The sequence below is a fragment of the Ascaphus truei genome, chromosome 2, assembly GCF_040206685.1.
Source record: "Ascaphus truei isolate aAscTru1 chromosome 2, aAscTru1.hap1, whole genome shotgun sequence".
Lineage (NCBI taxonomy): Eukaryota > Metazoa > Chordata > Amphibia > Anura > Ascaphidae > Ascaphus > Ascaphus truei.
The window spans coordinates 488,228,420-488,251,739 of record NC_134484.1 but is presented as its reverse complement, the minus strand read 5'-3'; the positions used below and the strand labels follow the sequence as shown (position 1 = coordinate 488,251,739).

Genomic DNA, 23,320 nt, shown 5'->3' with positions numbered 1-23,320 from the left:
GCCAGCTGGGGTGTAACTCTTTTTTTCCCTGGCCAGCCCCCCGTCCCCCGTCACAAGTGTCGACCCACATTCTCCGTAGTAGAAGGAACTATTACGGAATAAATGAGTTTAGATTTGCAGAAATCCGTTGTGCCCTGTGTTCCTTCTACGACTGATCTAGGACTGGAAACAGGCTTTCGTTCAAGCATGGGAGCACCGGTAATTGTATCATTCTAACTATTTTTCAAGGTGTGCAGCATTTACTTTTCCAACGCTATGCAATGCATACCTATATTCATTTTTACAACGCCAAAATGGCTTATCCAACGCTCTTACGACGCTTTTCAACGTTGTGTATGTGTGTGTATATATATATAAAAATGGAAAACTACAATAAGCGCAATCACAATTAGATAAATAATGATATTTAACCACATATATAGGAGGGTATACTACCTCACAATCTAGCTTTCCCTGAATAAGTCTGCAGCCAAAAGGTCTACCGCTCCACGGGCTGGTATAAAGGAAAATCCAAACAAAAATGACCTAGGCGCAAGTAAAAACAAGAAGAAGACAAACATAGGGTAATACGTTCAAACAATTGGTCTATTCGATGGTAAGATATGCACTTACAACAGGTAGAATAAAATCAGGCCTTGTATCCACTCTGTGATCATTAACGATGAATGATGATCCAGGACAGCCAGCAACAGCTCATCTACAGGAACCGTATCCTCGTGTGCAGTGTCACATATGAGAAGAGAAGTGGGACACCTTTTGTCCAAGGATCAGCACTTTCACACAGCCTTCCAGGTAGAGGAGACAGTCTTCTGACACAGAGGTGAAAAGCTTGGCCTGTTTATTTTGCCATACAAATGCTACAGCAGATAACAGGAGTAAATCAAACAAACAAAACAAAAGTGTTTTTCTCAGCATAACACAGCTTTTCAGCTGTTTGACTCTCAAGCAGCTGTTTGACTCTCAAGAGGAGGGTGTGCTGAAAAGCTGTGTTATTCTACCTGTTGTAAGTGCATATCTTACCATCGAATAGACCAATTGTTTGAACGTATTACCCTATGTTTGTCTTCTTCTTGTTTTTACTTGCGCCTAGGTCATTTTTGTTTGGATATATATATATACACACATTCACATAAACACCGTTGCAAAGCGTCCTAAGAGCGTATATATATATATATATATATATATATATATATATATATATATATATATATATATATATATATATAATATTATTGTCATATTCTCTAGCCTGCTGTTCCCATGCTTGGCCACCGGGACTGCTGCCACTCTCAATGTCTTGTTCTAGCCTGCAGTACCTATACTTGCCCGCCGGGAGTGCTGCTGCTAAACTAAGGAACATTCCAGACTCTGATACCTGACACCTCTGCACCTGTGCTCCACCTCCCAGCCTGCCTATATAAACCTCCCTTTCCTGTTCCTCTTTGCCTGTTTATACTGGTTCCTTAGCTCCAGCAAGGTTCCTGTGTTTACTGCTGTGCTAGCTATTGCTATCATCCTGTTCCAGTCTTCTCGTTGCCGACCTCTGCTTGTTACCTGACTTCGCTATCTGCTGCCTGCCTCTGATCTCTGCTTGTGACCCCTACTTCGCTCCCTGCTGTTCCTGCCACTGGGATCCATTTCAGCCGAAGTCCAATCCTTGACAGAATAAACAGGCCCTACCATTGATTCCGCCGGAACAGACCTGGCCCAGGCTCGGACACTCCAGGACTTACAACGTATCATGGTTGGTTACCAAGAACAACAAGGACACCTTATCAAACGTCTTGGTCACGTGGAAGAACAGGAGACCCTCCGGAAAGAACGGGATGCCCGCCAGGTAGAACGTGATGTCCACTGGGAAGAATGTGTCGTCCGCGCGGAAGGATGAGCCCTCCGCTCAGAGGAACGAGCTGCCGCCGCAGAAGCTGAAAACCGTGAACTACGTGCAGCCTTAATCACCGCATCTCTTCAAAAGACTGTGACTGTGCAAACCTTGTAACCCTTCCGGAAAAATTTGGAGAAAAAAAACAATCTTTTCGGGATTTCCTTAATCAATGCAGACATGTGTTCAAGCTTCAGCCTACCATCTATAATACCAACGAAGCCAAGGTTGGACTGATCATAACGTTGCTCAAGGATGAGGCCCTTGCTTGGGTCTCCCCTATGTTAGAACAGGATAGCCCACTACTAAGGGACCTGGAGGAGTTCATCGAAGCCATGCGTCTTATTTTTGATGACCCAAATCGTAGTGCAACCGCTGAGGCAGCTCTGAACAATCTTCGTCAAGGAAGACGCTCGGCAGCTGAGTATGCCGCTGAATTCCGCAGATGGGTTAACGATACTGAGTGGAATGAGGCCGCGCAGAAATATCATTTTCGGCAGGCTCTCTCGGAGCAAGTTAAAGACGAACTAGCCCGGGTGGAGACCCCAGAGAGATTTCAGGACTTTGTCCGTTTATGCATCCAAATTGATCGCAGGCTTACGGAAAGACGATTGGAGAGACAGGGGTTCATGCCAAGCAACCCCGGGTTTAGAGATATCAGTACCCCAAGACGTTCCAGGGAGACTGAGGAGGAGCCGATGCAAGTAAATACACTTTGGGGACCCATCTCAACTGGGGAAGGAATAGACGCCGAACAGAAGATCTCTGTTTATATTGCGGAAACGATGGGCACTATCTCGCTGATTGCCCAAACAAGTCCAGGCAGTCTTCTTTCCAGAGCCCTAGAAGAAATCAGCTGCACGCTATTTCAAAAACTGTTCTCTCTGCTTCTCAAGGAAAGATAACCCTCCTTCGCTACACCCTCACCTCCTGATTCCTATTATAATCGAGGAAGGAACACATCGTTTTTCAACCACAGTAATGGTCGACTCAGGGGCGGCAGGGAATTTTATGGACATAGAATTCGCCAAGAACAATTTGGTATCTTTTATAGCCAAGGAATCGCCAGAAAGGATGGAAGTCGTTGACGGTTCTCCCTTGAGCTCTGGACCTGTTACCCATGAAACCAGTAACTTAACACTAATCATGGAGCCCAATCACCAGGAGAAGATTTCATTTGGTCTCATTCCATCACCATTGTTCCCAGTGATTCTGGGAATTCCATGGCTCATGATCCATAACCCACTAATTGACTGGAAGACCAAGACACTCACGTTTCTCTCGGAGCACTGTCAGCTAGCCTGTCTACCTAAAACTCCTATACCAGAGTGTGTAGGAATACATAAGATTTCCTTGTCTCAAGAAAATCTTCTGCCGGCTCCTTACCCTGAGTTTTTAGATGTGTGTGACAAGAAGAACGCGGATACGCTTCCCCCACATCGCTCTTATGACTGTCCCATTGAATTATTACCGGGTGCTGCTATTCCGTTTGGAAGAATCTATTCCCTCTCAGAACCAGAATTGAAGGTCCTCAATGACTACCTACAGGAGAACCTATCAAAGGGTTTTATCCGACCCTCTACTTCTCCAGCAGGCGCTGCGCTCTTCTTCGTGGGAAAGAAAGACGGTTCTCTACGCCCCTGCATTGACTATCGGGATCTAAATAAGATAACGGTGAAGAACAGGTACCCATTACCTCTGATTCCTGAACTATTGGAAAGAATTCGGTCAGCCAAAATCTTTACCAAATTAGATCTCAGAGGAGCGTATAATTTGGTCCGCATTCGACCTGGTGACGAATGGAAAACAGCCTTCCGAACCCGTTATGGGCACTATGAATATCTTGTGATGCCTTTCGGACTCTGTAATGCCCCTGCTACCTTCCAGCATTTAATCAATGATGTCCTCCGAGAGTTATTGGACCAATTCGTAGTGGCATACCTGGATGACATCCTAGTCTTCTCAGATAACATCATGGATCACCAGAGACATGTCCGAATTGTCCTTGAGCGTCTCCGTAAGTACAAATTATACATCAAGTTAGAAAAATGCGAATTCGAAAAAACCAGCATGCAATTTCTCGGTTACATCATCTCTCCCGAGGGTTTGAGTATGGACCCAGGCAAGATTCAAGCCGTGGTGGAATGGCCAATCCCTCGGAATGAAAAGGACATTCAGAGATTTGTGGGTTTTGCCAATTTCTATAGACGTTTTATTAAAAATTTCTCTGGCATTATTGCCCCAATCACCCAACTCACACGGAAGGAATTCCCCTTCAAATGGTCTCCTAAAGCGGATGCGGCATTCGAACAATTGAAGTCACTCTTCACATCTGCTCCTATCCTCGTCCATCCAAATCCAGAATTACCATTCATCTTGGAAGTGGATGCATCCGACTCCGCTGTTGGTGCCATTCTGTCACAAAGAATTGGACCCAAGATGCTCCTTCATCCATGTGCCTTTTATTCATACCAAATGTCAACAGCTGAACGAAATTATGACATCGGAAACAAAGAACTCTTGGCTATAAAAGCTGCATTCTCTGAGTGGAGACATCTACAGGGGGGGGCCAATCACCCAATTACGGTCTTTACGGATCACAGGAACTTAAAATTCATTCGATCCGCATAGAGACTGTCTGCGCGACAAGCCAGGTGGGCTCTCTTCTTTGCAAGATTTCAGTTCCACATCTCCTACCGCCCTGGCTCCAAGAATGGAAAAGCCGACGCCTTGTCACGGTCCTTTCCTAATCCTAGTTCAGACAAAGAGCAAGAAGAAACTATTCTTCCAAAAAGAAATTTTTTGGGCGTCACATTCTCCGCCGATCTCCTCACACGAATAAAGGGAGCCTACTCAAATGACTCTTTTCTTAAAAACCCTCCTCCGGAAGCAGAACTATTTCTATGTGATGGTCTCTGGAACTATAAGGATCGTCTGTTCGTTCCTAAGGAGGTAAAATTAGAGGTGCTCCAATTAATGCACGACTCCCGACCCACTAGTCACCCAGGTGTCCTCAAGACACAGGAACTGTTGTCTCGCTCTTTTTGGTGGCCTAAATTAGCACAAGATGTTAAAGACTATGTCCTCTCCTGTGAGACTTGTGCTAGGACCAAGACCCCTCGAGCATCACCTGTGGGTTTACTGCAGCCTCTTCCGGTTCCAACTCGTCCTTGGGGGTCCATATCAATGGATTTTATTGTTGACCTGCCCCGATCAAGTGGACATACTACCATCCTGGTAGTGGTGGATCGACTTACAAAGATGGCTCACTTCATTGCAGCACAGAATCTTCCTTCTGCAGACCAGACAGCCAAGTTGATTGTGAAAGAGGTGTTTCGGCTTCACGGGGCTCCTGATGAGATCATATCCGATAGAGGGGTACAATTCACTTCAAAATTTTGGAGGACCTTCTGCTCCTCTCTAAGAATTCGTTTAAATTTATCGTCTGGCTATCATCCACAATCCAATGGCCAGACAGAAAGGACCAATCAGACTTTGGAACAATACTTACGATGTTTTGTTTGTCATCTCCAGGATGACTGGATTGATTTCCTACCATTAGCTGAGTTTTCATACAACAACTCACATCATTCTTCGACTCAGAAGAGCCCCTTTTTCTCAAATTATGGATTTCATCCAACCTTTATTCCTCGTTTTCCATCTTCGGGCTCCATTCCGGCAGTTACAGAGAAACTGGAGACTCTGCGAGACATCCAGGAGACCCTCAAAGAGACACTTCGTGAGACTCAAGTAAAGTACAAAAGAGCAGCAGACCAACACTGCAGACCCTCCCCAGAATTTCAAGTCGGGGATAAAGTCTGGCTTTCTACAAGAAATCTACGTCTAAAGGTTCCAACCATTAAATTGGGCCAAAAATACATCGGGACATTTCGCATCTCAGCACTAATAAATCCAGTGTCCTTCAGATTAGAGCTCCCTGAGACCATCAAAATAAAACCTGTTTCATTCTTCGCTGCTGAAACCTTTCCGTGAGAATCCGTTTCCTGGACGGAGACTTCCTCCCCCTGAACCCGTCCTCGTGGATAACGAAGAGGAATTCATTGTGGAGAGAATTTTGGATTCCAGGTTACACCGAGGGAAACTACAGTACCTGGTTCACTGGGGGGGCTATGGCCCAGAGGAAAGGTCTTGGGAACCCAAAGATTTTGTACATGCTCCGCGACTAGTCAAAGCTTTTCACCGGAGATATCCAGACAAGCCTAGCAAGGATCGTCCGGAGAACGCTCTTGGGAGGGGGGAGTAATGTCATATTCTCTAGCCTGCTGTTCCCATGCTTGGCCACCGGGACTGCTGCCACTCTCAATGTCTTGTTCTAGCCTGCAGTACCTATACTTGCCCACCGGGAGTGCTGCTGCTAAACTATGGCCCAGAGGAAAGGTCTTGGGAACCCAAAGATTTTGTACATGCTCCGCGACTAGTCAAAGCTTTTCACCGGAGATATCCAGACAAGCCTAGCAAGGATCGTCCGGAGAACGCTCTTGGGAGGGGGGAGTAATGTCATATTCTCTAGCCTGCTGTTCCCATGCTTGGCCACCGGGACTGCTGCCACTCTCAATGTCTTGTTCTAGCCTGCAGTACCTATACTTGCCCACCGGGAGTGCTGCTGCTAAACTAAGGAACATTCCAGACTCTGATACCTGACACCTCTGCACCTGTGCTCCACCTCCCAGCCTGCCTATATAAACCTCCCTTTCCTGTTCCTCTTTGCCTGTTTATACTGGTTCCTTAGCTCCAGCAAGGTTCCTGTGTTTACTGCTGTGCTAGCTATTGCTATCATCCTGTTCCAGTCTTCTCGTTGCCGACCTCTGCTTGTTACCTGACTTCGCTACCTGCCGCCTGCCTCGGACCCCTGCTTGTTACCTGACTTCGCTATCTGCTGCCTGCCTCTGATCTCTGCTTGTGACCCCTACTTCGCTCCCTGCTGTTCCTGCCACTGGGATCCACTTCAGCCGAAGTCCAATCCTTGACAATTATACTATATAATATATTATTTATTATGTTATATTATATATATAATACAGTATATACACTATATAATTTAGGTGTGTGCTGCATATCTTATTGCCTGCATAAAATATTTGGTGTATTTTAATGTTAAAAATGCCTTCGGGAACGGAACATTTCATTTAAACAGTGTTCCTATGGGAAAACGTGTTTCGCTTTACAACGCCATTTTGAGTAGCGCATTGTGTCGGATAACCGAGGACTACCTGTATACCTGGACACACATTCTCCACCATAAGTTACAAATGCCACTCTTGCGTAGCGCTGACGTCTGTCTGGGCTCTTACCGACACAGTTTCTAGGGTTTATTTAGAAAAAACACAAGAATAAGAGGTAGCAGTATAGTGCATAACTCCAGGCTTCTGCCTGTTTTATTTCATCCCAGTAGGGGACTGCAGTTTCAATAGATACATGTTGCAGGCGCTCAGCCATTAACCTTCAGCGGTTTACTCATATTAGTGTCTTAACTCTATGCCCAAGACATACTTGAAAACGAGAGGTAATTCTCAATATATTACTTTCTGGTAAAATATTTTATAAATAAATAATAAATAAGTGACACTAAACATTTCAAACACCGTCACTTTAAGAAACAAAAGAAACCATAAAGTAACACTTATCCCTTTTTAGGGATCTAACTATACAGTGGTATCAGCCTCTCTAACGGTTGCTGGGCCAACTAACCTGGTACCCGAGCTTAAACAATACCCTCTCATTTAGGGTTACTAGATATACAATAATATCCAGTCTTTAGACCTAGCTTCACTGATAGATGGGGACAGCACTCCAAGAGTCCAGGCAATTCTTCCGGACAGTGAAAATGATGATGAGAGCATCCTACCCAAACTGGATACAGGGGAGCAGCGTGCCCCCAGCCTCCATGCTCTAGGAGAGAATGAAGCAGCACGGCTAGCTGCCATATATACCTGTTTCTGTAATTAGGAGAGCAGGTGAGGGAGAACTAGATCCATTGTAAACTGTGGCCTGGTCTTTCCATCCACCAGCCTGAGTAAATGTGAAGCTGTGGGATGGATTCTTTTGCACTATTCTTTCACTTTCTGAGCTAAATCAGGCAGAAAGCTGCCTAATATCCTGGGACTAAGTCACAGTATTTATCTCCTTTTTCACTTTATTAAGTTAAGATTATTTAGCACATTTATTGTCATCACCTCCTTCTTGGTGCCTTTTTTATTTCTTTCTATCACATGACCACCAGCAGGTAAGAAGATAATATATCTTCAACCCTAAGTAATTGTCTGCCAGAAGGGCTAGTAATACATTTCTTTACAAGATGTATTATATTATACCAATATTAGAGGAGGTGAAATAACAAGAAGCGCCCCCACTCCCAGCTTTACATGATGGATTTTCCTTTTCTTGTTGCCAGGTTTCCCAGTGGTTATGCTGGAGATTAAAAAGTAAGGCGGCCCATTGTGGCTAGCATTGGATCTTTGGGAGATGGTTTGTCACGATATGTTGATGGTTTGTTACAACCGATAGTTAAACATTTACCATCCCTTTTGAGACTCTACAGATCTGTTATGTGCTATAAAAGCTGTTAAATGGCATAAGAACTATAGATGGGTTACGATGGACGTTATGTCGTTATACTCCATTATTGATCATGACCAGGGTATTAAGGCTAATCCATTTTTCCTTCTTTCCTCCTCGTTATCTATTTCACTTCGCACTTTTCTTTTAGATTCCATCCCATTTTTATTGACTCACAATTATTTTTTATTTAAGTCACAGTTTTACTTGCAGACACGGGGTGCGGCTATGGGTACCTCCTTTGCCCCGTCGTGTGCTAATCTTTTTATGGGTCTCTGGGAATCCACATTTATTTTTGGTGATTCTAATCCTTTTCGGCATCAAATTATTTTTTTTACAAGCGTTTTATTGATGACCTGATTATGATTTGGGAAGGGGATTCACATTCACTGGACACTTTCATTAATACTCTTAATTCCAATATGTTGAATCTTAACTTTACTTATGAACACCATGTTAATCACATTAATTATTTAGATATCACTTTATTTATTGGCATTACAGGAGAAATACAGACTGACATTTATAGTAAACAAAATTCCAGGAATACCTTTCTTAAAGCGGATAGCAATCACCCCAGGTCACTCATCCGTGGTATACCCAAGGGCCAATTCCTCCGCCTAAGGCGGCTTTGCTCTAACGAGGATTCTTTTCATCAACAGGCCACCGAATTGGCAAACAGATTTTCTGTCAGGGGCTGCAGAACAGGGATACAGAGGAGGCTTACATGAATGCCAAACTCTGTACTCATGCTGAGTTACTGTCTTATGGTTCGACTGCTTCTAGGCAGGGGGTTTAAATCAAGGAGAGACCAGGGCACTCCCGAAGGGTCCAATCCGCTGTTTATTACACGGCATAGATCAAATCCGCTCAATCATCCAGAAACATTGGGAAGTGCTCACCTTGGAGGAAGACCTTACAGAGTCGATTGAACCAGGACCAAAATTTACATTGAGAAAGGCTAAATCCTTGGCAAACTATACTTTGCCTAGTTTATTTACCTCCAGGTCAGACCGTGTCCCTGAATCAAATTTGGTTCTTTTATTTTTATCTTTAACGCTTGTTTTAAACTTCTCCACAGACAATGTTTGTGTTAGTTTATTATTTTTTTTTATTTGATTTGTCTATTAAATATGTTTCTATTTATGTTTATTATGCCTTTGTTGTTCCACCCTCGGAGTGCTCCGCCTCTTCCCTGTATTTCATCCCCGCAGGGGGTTTGTGTCCAGGGGGATTATTTTACCTGGGCACAGTTAGGCTGTGCTTTCTGAGGGAGCGAGCTATAAAGAGAGTGATTTAGACCATTGAAACTACTAAAAAAAAGCGCCCCATACGAGAAACGCGTTAGAGGTTTCTATTTTTAACTTGGTTAAATACATTTTTGTTATTTTTCAACTGGCCTCCAGTTCTCTTTTTCTTTGCTGTGCTCCTAGTTTTTCCCCTTTTCTGTTCCTGCTTACCTGTGGATGCACGCGGCTGTTACCGGAGGTCTTCGGCTTACCTGATCAGGATTGGATTTGTGAGTACGCCATCCATTGACTGTCCATTGCATTTTCATCACTAGGAGTAGCCTGGTTAATGTTGCGGGGGTCTGCGGGTTCCCGTAGGGGGACCTTATGATCGTTGTGTCCAGTGTGTCCCCATTCTCTGTGATTGCCTTGAGGGCTTACATTGCAGTGGCAGCCCTGCCTGGATTACAAGGTTCCAGACTCCGGTACATGAAGGGTTATTAGCTGCCTCAGCGTGACGCACGCTTGTCTGTAAGGGCTAGTAGCGCCGTCCTTTGAGGTTCACTCCTCTATTTTCCTCCATTTTACACATTGTACATTGGGAAACTTGTCCACCTTTCATTTTTCAGCGATTGAATCTATACCTGTCCCTACACGAGGGGATTGAATCTATACCTGTTCCTACACGAGGGGATTGAATCTATACCTGTTCCTACACAAGGGGATTGAATCTATACCTGTACCTACATGAGGGGATTGAATCTATACCTGTTCCTACACGAGGGGATTGAATCTATACCTGTCCCTACACAAGGTGATTGAATCTATACCTGTCGCTGCACGAGGGGATTGAATCTATACCTGTACTTACACGAGGGGATTGAATCTATACCTGTTCTTACACGAGGTAATTGAATCTATACCTGTATCTACGCGAGGTGATTGGATCTATACCTGTATCTACGCGAGGTGATTGGATCTATACCTGTAACTACACGAGGTGATTGGATCTATACCTGTCGCTACACGAGGGATTGAATCTATACCTGTACTTACACGAGGGGATTGAATCTATACCTGTTCTTAAATGAGGTAATTGAATCTATACCTGTACCTACACGAGGTGATTGGATCTATACCTGTTCTTACACGAGGTAATTGAATCTATACCTGTACCTACACGAGGGGATTGAATCTATACCTGTACCTACATGAGGGGATTGAATCTATACCTGTACCTACACGCGGGGATTGAATCTATACCTGTACCTACACGAGGGGATTGAATCTATACCTGTTCCTACACGAGGGGATTGAATCGATACCTGTTCCAACACGAGGGGATTGAATCTATACCTGTTCCTACACGAGGGGATTGAATCTATACCTGTCACTGCATGAGGGGGTGATAGAATTTAACAGCTTAATCAGCGTGAGATGTTTTGGATCCACTCACTTAATACTCTATCCCCTTTTGGGATTAATACAGAATGGGACCTAAAACATTTTCTCTAAGCTATATTATTCCTTTGCCCATTCTCAGGTTATATAATACTGTGTGTGTTTCATATACATTTGTTTCTATCATTGAGATACATATGTGTCTCTCTCTAGTCACATTTGAGGAGTAGTATTGTATCCTTAATATGGCAATTTTCTCAGTGTATTTATTTACATCTTATTCATTATGTACAGTTAGGTCCGGAAATAATTGGACACTGACACAATTTTCATAATTTGGCTCTGTACGCCACCACAATGGATTTTAAATGAAACAACCGAGATGCAATAGAAGTGCAGACTTTCAGCTTTAATTCAAGGTGTTGAATAAAAATATCGTACGAAACGTTTAGGAATTGCAACCATTTGAATACACAGTCCCTTTATTTCAGGTGCTCAAATTAACACAATCATAAATAAAATGCTCATTTTTAATACTTTGTTGAGAATCCTTTGCATGCAATGACTGCTTAAAGTCTGGAACGCATAGACATCACCAAACGCTGGGTTTCCTCCTTTGTGATGCTTTGCCCGGCCTTTACTGCAGCTGTCTTCAGTTGTTGTTTGTTCGTGGGTCTTTCTGCCGTAAGTTTTGTCTTCAGCACGTGAAATGCATGCTCGATCGGGTTGAGATCAGGTGATTGACTTGGCCATTGCAGAATATTCCACTTCTTTGCCTTAAACTCCTTGGTTGCTTTCTCAAATTATTTTGGGTCATTGTCCATCTGTAAAGTGAAGCGCCGTCCAATCAACTTCACTGAATTTGGCTGAATCTGAGCAAACAATATATCCCTATACACTTCAGAATTCATCCGGCTGCTTCTGTCTTCTGGCACATCATCAATAAACACTAGTGACCCAGTGCCATTGTAAGCCATGCATACCCATGCCATCACACTGCCTCCACCGTGTTTTACAGATGATGTGGTATTCTTCGGATCATGAGCTGTTCCAAGCCTTCTCCATATTTTTTTCTTCCCATCATTCTGGTACATGTTGATCTTGGTTTCATCTGTCCAAAGAATGTGTTCTAGAATTGGGCTGGCTTTTTGAGATATTTTTTGGCAAAGTCTAATCTGGCCTTTCTATTCTTGAGGCTTATGAATGGTTTGCACCTTATGGGGAACCCTCTTTATTTGCTCTTGTGAAGTCTTCTGTAAGTTTATTATTATTGTATTCTTTGTGTCCTTTTGCTGGATTTCTTCCCCACAGTTATTCTGCCTTCTTTCCGTGGTTACATTTTCCCCGGACTGTTTTGTTCCCATGGGACTTTTTTTACCTGGGATACAGGTAGGCAGTGTTTCTGGCGGGGAGTGCCTAAAACGTGACACTCTCTAGACTCAGGAAACCACTCTTAGATAAAGCACTCACGGCGAGAAACGCGTTGGAGGTTTCTCTTTTAACTTAGGCTGTGTGTTTCAGTAACTCTTTTTTATTTTCTACTATTGCCTCCAGTTCTTCTTTTCTGCAGTGCTCCTTTTTTCTTTGTTTTGAATGTGAGAGAAGAAGGAAAGAGAGGAGTCAAATATTACACCAAGGCTGCGTGCTTGGGAAATTATATGAATAGTATTTGTGACTTTACACAAAATGGAGCAGTTTAGTTTGTGGGTCTTATGGCAGAAGATTACATGGGCAGTGTAGTCGCTGCATCACTTAGATTGTAAGCTCTCCAGGGCAGGGATTTCCGTTCCTATTGTCTGATTTTGTTTGTTGCACTTATTGTATTATAATTCCCTGTACTGTATTGTTTCTGCTGTAAAGCGCTGAGTACACTGCTGGCCTTATATAAATAAAGACATACATACATGGGCATCTACAGTATCTTTACCCTATAGGTTGCTGTCTGGTTTAGTTGATATTATTAACGCACTAATATGATAGACCAGGAGTTCCTTAACTTTACTTCTCATGGGCATTTTCAATGTTAATTATTTGGAGGATGTACATGTATCCTTAAATAATGAATACAGTAATAAATACATGATCTATTCTATATGTAGCAATGATTTCACTGTGAGAGCTGCTACAAATACATTTCAGGCCTCCGGGAACCACCACAGTCATTAGGGGTCACTAGATGTCCATGTGCCAAAATGTTCCACAATTTTAAAAACCCTGGGTGAAGAGAATATTTTGTTAATTATGTATTGGTGAAATAAATTCTTCAGTGTTTTGGATTTGTAATTTGCGTTCAGTAATTTGATTTACAGATTTAAAACATTTGTTCTGTCTTTTTTGTTTACTTCTGTTAGAGAACGGCCTGAATGGGGAACAGAACTTGAGCTCTGATACATCCAGAAGCTGTCTGACTCCTCGCAACCCAGAAGTGCCAAAAAACAATGACTCCTGCCACATTTTAGACAAATACAAGGAACCAGTGCCACATGGTGGTGAACTTACAGACATTGTACAGCACACAGCAGAGACGGACTCTAAATATGGGTCCAGCAAAAGGTATGCGAGAGATTTAAGAAGAAGCCATGGTGCTCAGCCTTTTCTCTGTTGTCAGTGTGGCAAAAGCTTCTCACTGGACAGGGACCTGCTCACACACCTTTGTGTCCCCGCTAGGGAGCAAACCTTTACATGTGCAGATGGTGGGAGCGGTTTCTCACTGAAGGGGAAACTTCTTTCACACCAGATGATTCAGACAGCAGTGACTCATTTTACTTGTACAGTGTGTGGGAAACAGTTAGGTACTAAGAGGACCCTCCTCAGACACCAGATTATTCATACAGGAGAGAAACCATTCACATGTGCAGAGTGTAGTAAAAGCTTTTCTCAGAAGGCAGATCTCCTCAAACATGAGCGGATTCATACAGGAGAGAAACCATTCACATGTACAGAGTGTGGGAAACAATTCACAGTTAAGAGCACTCTTCTCAGACACCATATGATTCATACAGGGGAGAAACCATTCACATGTACAGAGTGTAGTAAAAGCTTTACTCAGAAGGTGGATCTCCTCATCCATGAGCGGATTCATACAGGGGAGAAACCATTCACATGTACAGTGTGTGGGAAACAATTCAGTATTAAGATAAACCTCCTCCGTCACCAGGTGACTCATACAAGGGAGAAACCATTCACATGTACAGAGTGTATTAAAAGCTTTTGTCAGAAGGTGGATCTCCTCATCCATGAGCGGATTCATACAGGGGAGAAACTATTCACATGTACAGTGTGTGGGAAACAATTCAGTACTAAGAGGACCCTCCTCAGACACCAGAGGATTCATACAGGGGAGAAACCATTCACATGTACAGAGTGTAGTAAAAGCTTTTCTCAGAAGACAGGGCTCCTCAACCATGAGAGGACTCATACAGGGGAGAAACCATTCACATGTACAGAGTGTGGGAAACAATGCCGTATTAAGAGTAACCTCCTCAGACACCAGAGGACTCATACAGGGGAGAAACTATTCACATGTACATAGCGTGGGAAAAGCTTTTCACAGAGGATCAGCCTCCTTACACACATGAGGATTCATACATGAGATAAAATATGTGATTGTTCAAAGTAGGGTTGGGAAATATACCAGTAGCATAGTAATACTGTGTCATGGTAGGGCAGACCAAATACACCTTTATATTTAAGGGATCAGTCACAAGGCAAAACAGGCAGTAAAATAAATTGTGGTTTATTCGGATAAGACCTCGGAAACACACAGAAATACAAGAAATCGAATATACACACTTACTGGGGTCTGGAGAAGGAGATCTACGCTTTCCTAGTTGCAAGGCGCCTGCTTCCACAAAGGTTTACCTTGATAGGGCCCTGGTTCTGGGCTCCTGGACCGTTTCCAGCCTACTGGCTAGGCCTCCACATGCTTCCTTGTGTGAATAGTTCTTTCACAGAAGCACCTTTGAGAGGCCCGCCAGCAGCCGCTCGTCTTCAGATCTCCAACAGGAAAAAGAGAGAGAGAGCTGCTTTTACTGCACGCTTTTATATAGGCTGGATTCCTATCTAGATCATTGAGGAGTGTAATAGCCAATTACAGCAGGGATTGAAATTACGCATTCACTGATAGGAGGTATAAATTCAAAACTTGCCAATAGAAACCTTGCTTATCAGTTTTGACATATAGGGCCGTTTTTCCCTGGCTCCGTGGTTCTAGGTAAAACAAAGACATCCTAATCTGAATATTCTGCTCACCAAATGGTTTTCCCCCCTCTGCCATTCCTCTCCTCTTTGAACTATGGATTTTATGCAAACTAGCTAGCATCTTCCATATACCTGTGCTTTCTGTATAGAACCTTATACAGTAGTAAACATTAAAACACAATATAAAGTACACTTCCTTACAGAATATACTTTGAAATGCTAATTCACATGTAATTCACGTGCTAATTCACACTGCCTTTTGTCACCAACCTGGGTTTAAATCACAGGACAAACACAATGCATTGCAGTTTTAAAACACAGAGAACCAACATTTAGACACAAGAGCTTGCATTCCACCATCTGCACCTATCATGTGGGGTTCTAAAACCTTCTCTTCTCTAAGACACCAGCTAAGAATACCTTGCTGGCAGGCAAGACAGGTTAAAATATGCCCCCCCTTTTCCCTCATGTTCCAGAAGCCCCTGCCCTGCAGCTATTTCTCATAAGAGGCCACCCATACAAGATAACCCACTTACAGTTTGCACAGGCAGTCGCAGGCCCATGAGGCAAAGGGAATACACAGATAATGCATTAAGTGGCCCACTGGGCTTACACAGTTAACACCACATACACAGTTCCTAGTTTATAACCCTATGGGGGGACAGTATAACAGAGGAACAAAATTACAGGCAACACAGTAAGGTACAATATTAGACCCAAGAGCTGACACTCAGCCCATACCATATGGTTTCAGGGGCAGCCAGCCGGGCTCCACCTTTATTAATGAAGACCGGCTACGCCTACCGCCACATACTGCAGTAATAAAAATGGACGGTAACGCAATACTTGCCATTACTTCTTGCCATGGCATTCCTAGCAGCTGCAGAGTGGGGTGTGGGTCTGGCAGGAAGGCGTAGGGTGGGTCTGGCAGGGAGGCGTGGGGGTGGGGACTGTGTCAGAGAGAGGACTGAGTGTGGGTCTGGTAGAGACAGTGGAGTGGGAGCGAGTCTGGGAGCTCCTTGACTATCACATGCTGCAGCTATAAGGAATCCTCCTGCTGGTAATCTCACCCCTCCATATTAACCACTTCCCCTCTGCAATGCCTCTTATCCCTTCCACCATGACTCAACCCCTTTCTCTCCTCCCCCGTATTTCTCTCGGCTCTCACCCATGCCTCTTGACCCCCTCCTTCCCCATGCCCATTAACCCACGCCTTCCCATGCCCTATTAATGTGTACTGGAGAAGGGGTCGAGGGGATAATTATCAACTTTCTTACCATGCACCCCAAAACTGTTCAACCTACTGGAGACTCTCGTATCCACCACCAGTTTAAGTTCTTTCAAAACTAAGGCAGTCTCACATTTAATCTGGTCTGTAACTGTTACATACGCCTTTAATATATACAGGTAAACCCCGTTATAGCGCGGTCCTCGGGGTCCACCCCGAGACCACCGCGTTAGTAACGGGGTTGCGCTAATTTTAAAAAAAAATGGCCGCCGCTCGCCTGATCGGGAGCGAGGAGGGAAGGAAGAGGCCTGCACAACATGCGGCCCGTCTGGCCTCTCTGTGGGGCCCGCAATGACTTTGACTCTGGCCGGGAGCCAGTTAATTAAATAAATGAAAAAAAAAGTTTAAAAAAACGGCGGCGATTCATCCCTCCTCCCTCCCTCCCAGCCCCCTCCCTCTCCCCTCCCTCCCAGCCCCCTCCCTCTCCCACCCAGCCCCCGGCAGCCGTGTGGTTTTTTTTCTTCCGGAGAGGTCAGAGCATGAGGGGGCGGGGCTTAGGCTTAGTACCGGTGCTGAGCTGATCTATGGTAGGTGGGGGGGTGGTGTGTGTGTGTGTGTGTGTGTGTGTGTGTGTGTGTGTGTGTGTGTGTGTGTGTGTGTGTGTGTGTGTGTGTGTGTGTGTGTGTGTGTGTGTAAAACAGGCTGGTGGGGAGGTGTGTGTAAAACGGGCTGCTGGGGAGGTGTGTGTGTAAAACGGGCTGCTGGGGAGGTGTGTGTGTAAAACGGGCTGCTGGGGAGGTGTGTGTGAAAAACGGGCTGGTGGGGGGTGGGCTGCTGACATGTGAGGGGGGGGTGGGCTGCTGACATGTAAGGGGGGGTGGGCTGCTGACATGTGAGGGGGGTGGGCTGCTGACATGTAAGGGGGGGGTGGGCTGCTGACATGTGAGGGGGGTGGGCTGCTGACATGTGAGGGGGGGGTGGGCTGCTGACATGTGAGGGGGGGGGGGTGAGCTGCTGACATGTGAGGGGGGGTGAGCTGCTGACATGTGAGGGGGGGGGTGAGCTGCTGACATGTGAGGGGGGGGGTGAGCTGCTGACATGTGAGGGGGGTGGGCTGCTGACATGTGAGGCGGGGTGGGCTGCTGACATGTGAGGGGGGGGGGCTGCTGACATGTGAGGGGGGGGTGGGCTGCTGACATGTGATTGTATTGTGAGAGCTGAGTGCTGTGAGCAGTGTGCAGTGAGTGAGTGTGTGCGTGCAGTGGGAGTGTGCAGTGAGTGTGTGCGTGCAGTCAGAGTGTGTGCGTGCAGTGAGTGTGCAGTGAGTGTGCAGTGTACAAAAAAAAAAATTTTTTAAAACGGGAGCCACGTCAAAACTGCGTTATAACGAGGTTTACCTGTATTATCTCTTACTGTGCATACAATGTCCTGAATATAATGTATACCCTGTTCACTTATGTAACTATTTGTAACCATGTATTATTTGTCATCTTAACTCTATGCCCAGGACATATGTAAAAACGAGAGGTAACTCTCAATGTATTACTTCCTGGTAAAACATTTTATAAATAAATAAAAATAAATGGTGAAGAAAGGGGCTTTAGTGTGGCTATAGTTAGTGTAACATTTTCATGGAATCATTTGCTGTTCTTAAAATATACTAAAATGTATTTGCTTTTTTACATTTTATTAAGAATGAAATGCATTTGTATAAGAAATATGTTTCACAATAAATGACCTTGAACATTTTGAGGACTTTTGCTTTTTTTGCTTTCTATTGGGTGTTAATATATTGCTGAATATTGTTATCACGATAAATTACTTAATACTCTTATGGTGGGAAGTATTTTTGTTATTGTATAACCCTAGTTCAGGGTGTTGGAAACAATTCAGTACAAAGTGTGATCTCCTGTCACACCCAAGTATTTACATGGGAGAAACCATTTGCTTGTTCAGTGTGGGAAACAATTCAGTGTTAAGGGTCATCTCTTCAGAAACCAACAAATTATTGCAGGGAGAGGCATTTCACATGGACAGAGTATAGGCAAAACGTTTCTTGGATGAATGACCTCACACACCACACGATTCACACAGGGGAAATCATTTGCTTGTTCAGAGTGTTCTAAACCATTTTATACAAAGTGGGACCTCTTGTTACACCAGCAGATTTACACAAGGGAGCAACTTTTTAATTGTACATAATTTGGGAAACATTTCAGCCCTGAGAGGCACCTCAACACACACCAAACAATTCATAAAAGGGGATTACATCATAATCAATTCCGTAATAGGAGGACACTCCTCAGACACCAGAGCATTTACACAGGGGAGAAACCTTTCCCATGTGCAGGGTGTATACAATGTTTCTCAGTAAGAAAACCTTGTCGCCCAAGTGCTTACACAGGGTATGTATCTATGTCTTTATTTATATAGTGCCATTAGTGTACATAGCGCTTCACAGCATTAATACACGTGACAATCATATAAATAACAAATAATACAAATAAAACATAATGGGAAGAAGTGCTTCAGACATAAAAGTAACATTTAGGAAAAGGAGTCCCTGCTCCAAAGAGCTTACAATCTAATTGGTTGGTAGGAAGTACGTACAGAGACAGTAGGAGGGCGTTCTGGTAAGTGTGTCTGCAGGTTGTAAATTATCAGCCATGGAGCTACTCATATGCTTCCTTAAGCAAGGTGGGTCTTAAAGGTGGATAGAGAGGGTGCTAGTCGGATACTGCGGGGAAGGGCATTCCAGAGGTGTGGGGCAGTCAGTGAGAAAGGTTTAAGGCAGGAGAGGACTTTAGATACGAAAGGGGTAGAGAGAAGACATCCTTGAGCAGAACGCAAGAGTTGGGATAGTGTATACAGTAGCAAGAAATTAGGGCTGAGATGTACAGTAAGGAGAAGCAGAAGAGTGTAAAGCTTTAACAGTGAGGAGGAGAATTGTGTGTGATACGGGATTTGATTTGAAGCCAGGAGAGGGATTTCAGCAGGGGAGACGCTGAGACAGATCTAGGAAAGAGTAGAGTGATTCTGGCAGCAGCGTTTAGGATAGATTATAGGGGAGACAGGTGAGAGGCAGGAAGGCCGGTCAGCAGGAGGTTACAGTAATCGAGACGGGAGAGAATGAGGGTCTGTGTCAGACTTTTAGCAGTTGAGCAACAGAGGAAAGGGCGTATCTTTGTGTAAGATGTGTGCAGAGGTGCATAGCATGGGGCTCCCGTTGACCCTGTTGATTCCTCCCGGGTTCCCCTTCATTCCCTTACCTGCCGCTGCGGCTGTGACCGACAACAGAGAATGGGGAGGGCTGTGGGTGGGAACTGAGGCACGGAGCAGGTTGCAATGGCGATCGCGTCGCTGACAGCTACCTTTGCAGGCACCGCCATCTTAGAGGCAATTGCATGTGTGCAAAACGCTGCGAATTCGCAGGACAATCGCGCAAATGGTGGCCAATAGGTGGAGGCTCCAAGCAGGGACTACATATCCCATGAGCGGAAAAACAGAAATAAACTGTGCGCTACTATCTATCTCCTTATTATAATTGAATACAGTGCAGTGACTAAACCATATATAAATAAAGTAAACCACAATACCACAGTGAATAAGTGATTAGATAATTAAATTATAACATAACCGTGTGGTTGATATGGGCGTCTGCTGCTTTAAACATTAGGGGTGGCTCAGCACCCCACACACTCTAAGAAATGGAAACAAAAAGAAAACAGCGCACAACGCCAAATAGATAGAAATCAGATAGAAATAACATGTGCATTTAGTGCATATAACACTGGTTACCACTCTGTAGCTGTAAAACAGGACGGTCTGGCACTCAGCTGTCTCTGCAGGAGCCTCTATGATGGTTCTGGGGCATGGGATCCTTCATGCACTCCTCACACAGCAGGACGCTGCTCACAAGGGGATTCCTTTCAAGCAGCCTGGTAATACTGCAGATTCAGACACTTAGTGGGACCGCTCCTCAACCGGTGATATACTGCCTCCAGGGGAATTCCCCTACAGTCCCCCGTCTCTCCTGTGTAGATTCGCTGCTTTTCCCAGCTGCTATGATCTTAGGGCAGTCCAGAGCTGTTGGAAATGCTCTGCAAACACTTCCGCAACTGCAGGGGCTTACACAGCGTGCCACGATGCCGCTCCGTCACGTGGTGTAGCGGAGTGACGTCACAGTTCTCGTGGCAATGGAGGAATCAATAGGGAGGAAGAAGGAGAGTCCCTTACAGTCTCTTACCAGCGCAGAAATCGCTCAGTTAGCACGGTGGCAGCCAATATAAGCTGATGGTGATACAGATCCAAAGGATGAATATAGGCAAAATTATGGCATGAGCAGAGTCACATAGCGCGTATCAGCCAATAGGACTCCTGAATCCTCCTGCTCTACAGATAGATACTTTTTGTTCGCTGCAAGCCATGCCAGTCGGAGCTGGGACAAGGAAGGTGTAAGAGGCCAGATCTCCCCTATTGGGCCCCAGCTAGGCCATGTCTCCCCTGTGTAGCTTGTGGTTGCTGCAGGGACACTGCCCAGTAGAGCCAGAGCATAAGGAGAAAGCTAGGACGTGTCTGCATCCTGGACCAGGGGGATCTGGGACCAGATCATCCATCTATGCCCACAGAGACTCTAAGGTGGTACAATCGACGCAGGACCCACCCAACGTAGAGGCGGAGGCATCGCGGTTCATCGCTTCAGATCCGTGGATCCCATATTCATAATGAGCGCACAGATGTGGACAAATCCGGCAGGTATTTCATCTCACCAAGTGCACCAACCATACATGGGTTAGTGGGGCAGCGATGTCACACACACGTCGGAGGGTGATTGACTCCGTGGACAACAGAGTGTTGGGTGCTCAGGCATTTTAGTACTTGTGATTAAACCCCACGAGGGTGAGATCACAGTGCAGAGGGGGGCACGGTGAAGGGGTACGGCCCTGCAAGGCGTGTATGTTTTGGAATGTTATTATTAGTCTGCAGTAAAACTGTTATACCTATACAAGTGTGTTTTTTGTTTCAAACTTTTTTATTGGTTGTCACAGGGTTAAACAAATTAGTAATATAACAGCGTTTCAAGGGGGTATCTTTACAGCATTTTTGATATACAGTACAAAGTCCCAGAACCTTGTACTCAGACAGAGTACTCTGTACTAATTCCAGAGATTCCTTAAACCATGAACCCTTTTTCAATTTTTCTTTGAAAGACAGAGTCCCCTTGCATATCCCAGTAGAGATAAATGAAAGAATAGAGAGAGGAAAGGACAGAAGGAGAAGAGAGAAGAGGGAGGAGGGAAGGTAAGGAGGGGAGGGGGGATACTCATGGGACCGGGATAGCGAGTCCCCCCCCATCCCAACCTAGTGTTAAATTTTTTTTTCTTGTTCCAGGAATCATGAATAAAGTATTTCTCCAAGAGAAAATAGTGCCAGAGATTGTTGAATACATTACTCGTGATTTCCTATCTGATCACCGTTTCTTCCAGGACAATGATCTGAAACACACCGCGTCTCCTGCCCATATTCTTGCCAGCGGTATCAACTGGGTTAAGATGCCACAGGAGTAAGTTCGGTAACCGTTTCTCATTGTTTTTTTTTTTTTTGTTTGTTTTTCAACTTTATGTTTTATTAAGTTTTCAGATACAGCGGTTATAAAGCATAGTATAACGTGTCAACTTCTTTGCTGTGTTTACTGCCACTTCTATTCACACATAAACACACTTACACAAAGACTCAGGGGGGGAGGGGGACACACACCAGGGGAGCGGGGGATGGGGAAGGGGGGGGGGGTGGGGAAGGGGGGGACCCCTGCTGCCACCGCTACAGGTTCTGCCATGAGCCGCCATTTTTCCAGACCTCTCGAACTCCACGTGCGTCCTAGCTAACCCCTTAGCCTGAGGCTGCAATTGTCCCTAACAGTCATGTCCGTCCTTTTGGTGCGACTACTGCCATGCGTTGAAGGAGAACTCACCTTGCGCTATCACAGCCAAATGGTGGCATTGCTCACCCCTGTGATGTCGGTTTGCGCCAGCCACGGAAACCAGACTTTTAGAAAATTTGAGCCAGTATCATTGACCAAACTTGTCAATTTCTCCATCTGGCAGATGAACCAAATTCTGTTCCGAATCTTATCTATCGATGGAGTCGTGTTTTTGTTCCACAATGCCGCTGTCTCCCATCTCATCGCTGTCGCAAAATGGGCGACTAGTTTATTTCCTGCTCTCGACAGGCCCTCCAGTGGTGTATTTAATAGAAATAACCAGGGATCCAGAGGAATTTCGAGGCCCAAAATCCTCTTTAGCCATTTCTGTATTTGTTCCCAGATCGGGCGCAAACGAGGGCAAGACCACAGCATGTGCAACAAGTCCCCAGGCTCTCCACATTGTCTAGGGCACAAGGGGGAGTAACCTGGTACAAATTTAGATAACCTAACTGGGGTGAGGTACCACCTCATTAGAACTTTATATGAGTTCTCCTTCAAATGTCGTGCAGATCGAGGTTCTTGCTGCCGCTTCAAAGATTTCTAACCAGTCCTCGTCCTCTAATGTATCTCCCTGATCCCTCTCCCACTGTGTCATGTAGTCAAGTCTCTGTCTGCTCTCTCCAGGATCGATCACTTCCCTATACAATCTAGAGATAAGTCCCCGTGCTGCGTGCCCCCGTGCACAGAGCGTTTCAAAATTAGTCACGTTAGGACGGTTAGTGTGTTTGGTATAAAATGCCCGGATCTGGAGGTATCTGAAGAATTCTGTGTTAGGAATGCCCTTATCTGACTGAATCTGTGTAAATGTCTGAATAGTGATT

General features: G+C 44.8%; 2 protein-coding genes across 3 annotated transcripts in view; both read left to right on the top strand.

The window, feature by feature from the left end:
• Positions 1 to 17,334, top strand: part of LOC142488450 (uncharacterized) — a 61,649-nt gene extending 44,315 nt beyond the window's left edge. The window contains exon 5 of the mRNA XM_075588977.1: positions 13,440 to 17,334. Coding sequence (XP_075445092.1) covers positions 13,440 to 14,620 — 1,181 coding nt within the window. The 3' untranslated portion in view covers positions 14,621 to 17,334. The remainder of the gene's footprint in view (positions 1 to 13,439) is intronic.
• The window catches only part of LOC142488445 (uncharacterized), a 507,675-nt gene that overhangs the window by 316,686 nt on the left and 167,669 nt on the right, over positions 1 to 23,320 (top strand). The gene's annotated exons all lie outside the window — the stretch shown is intronic.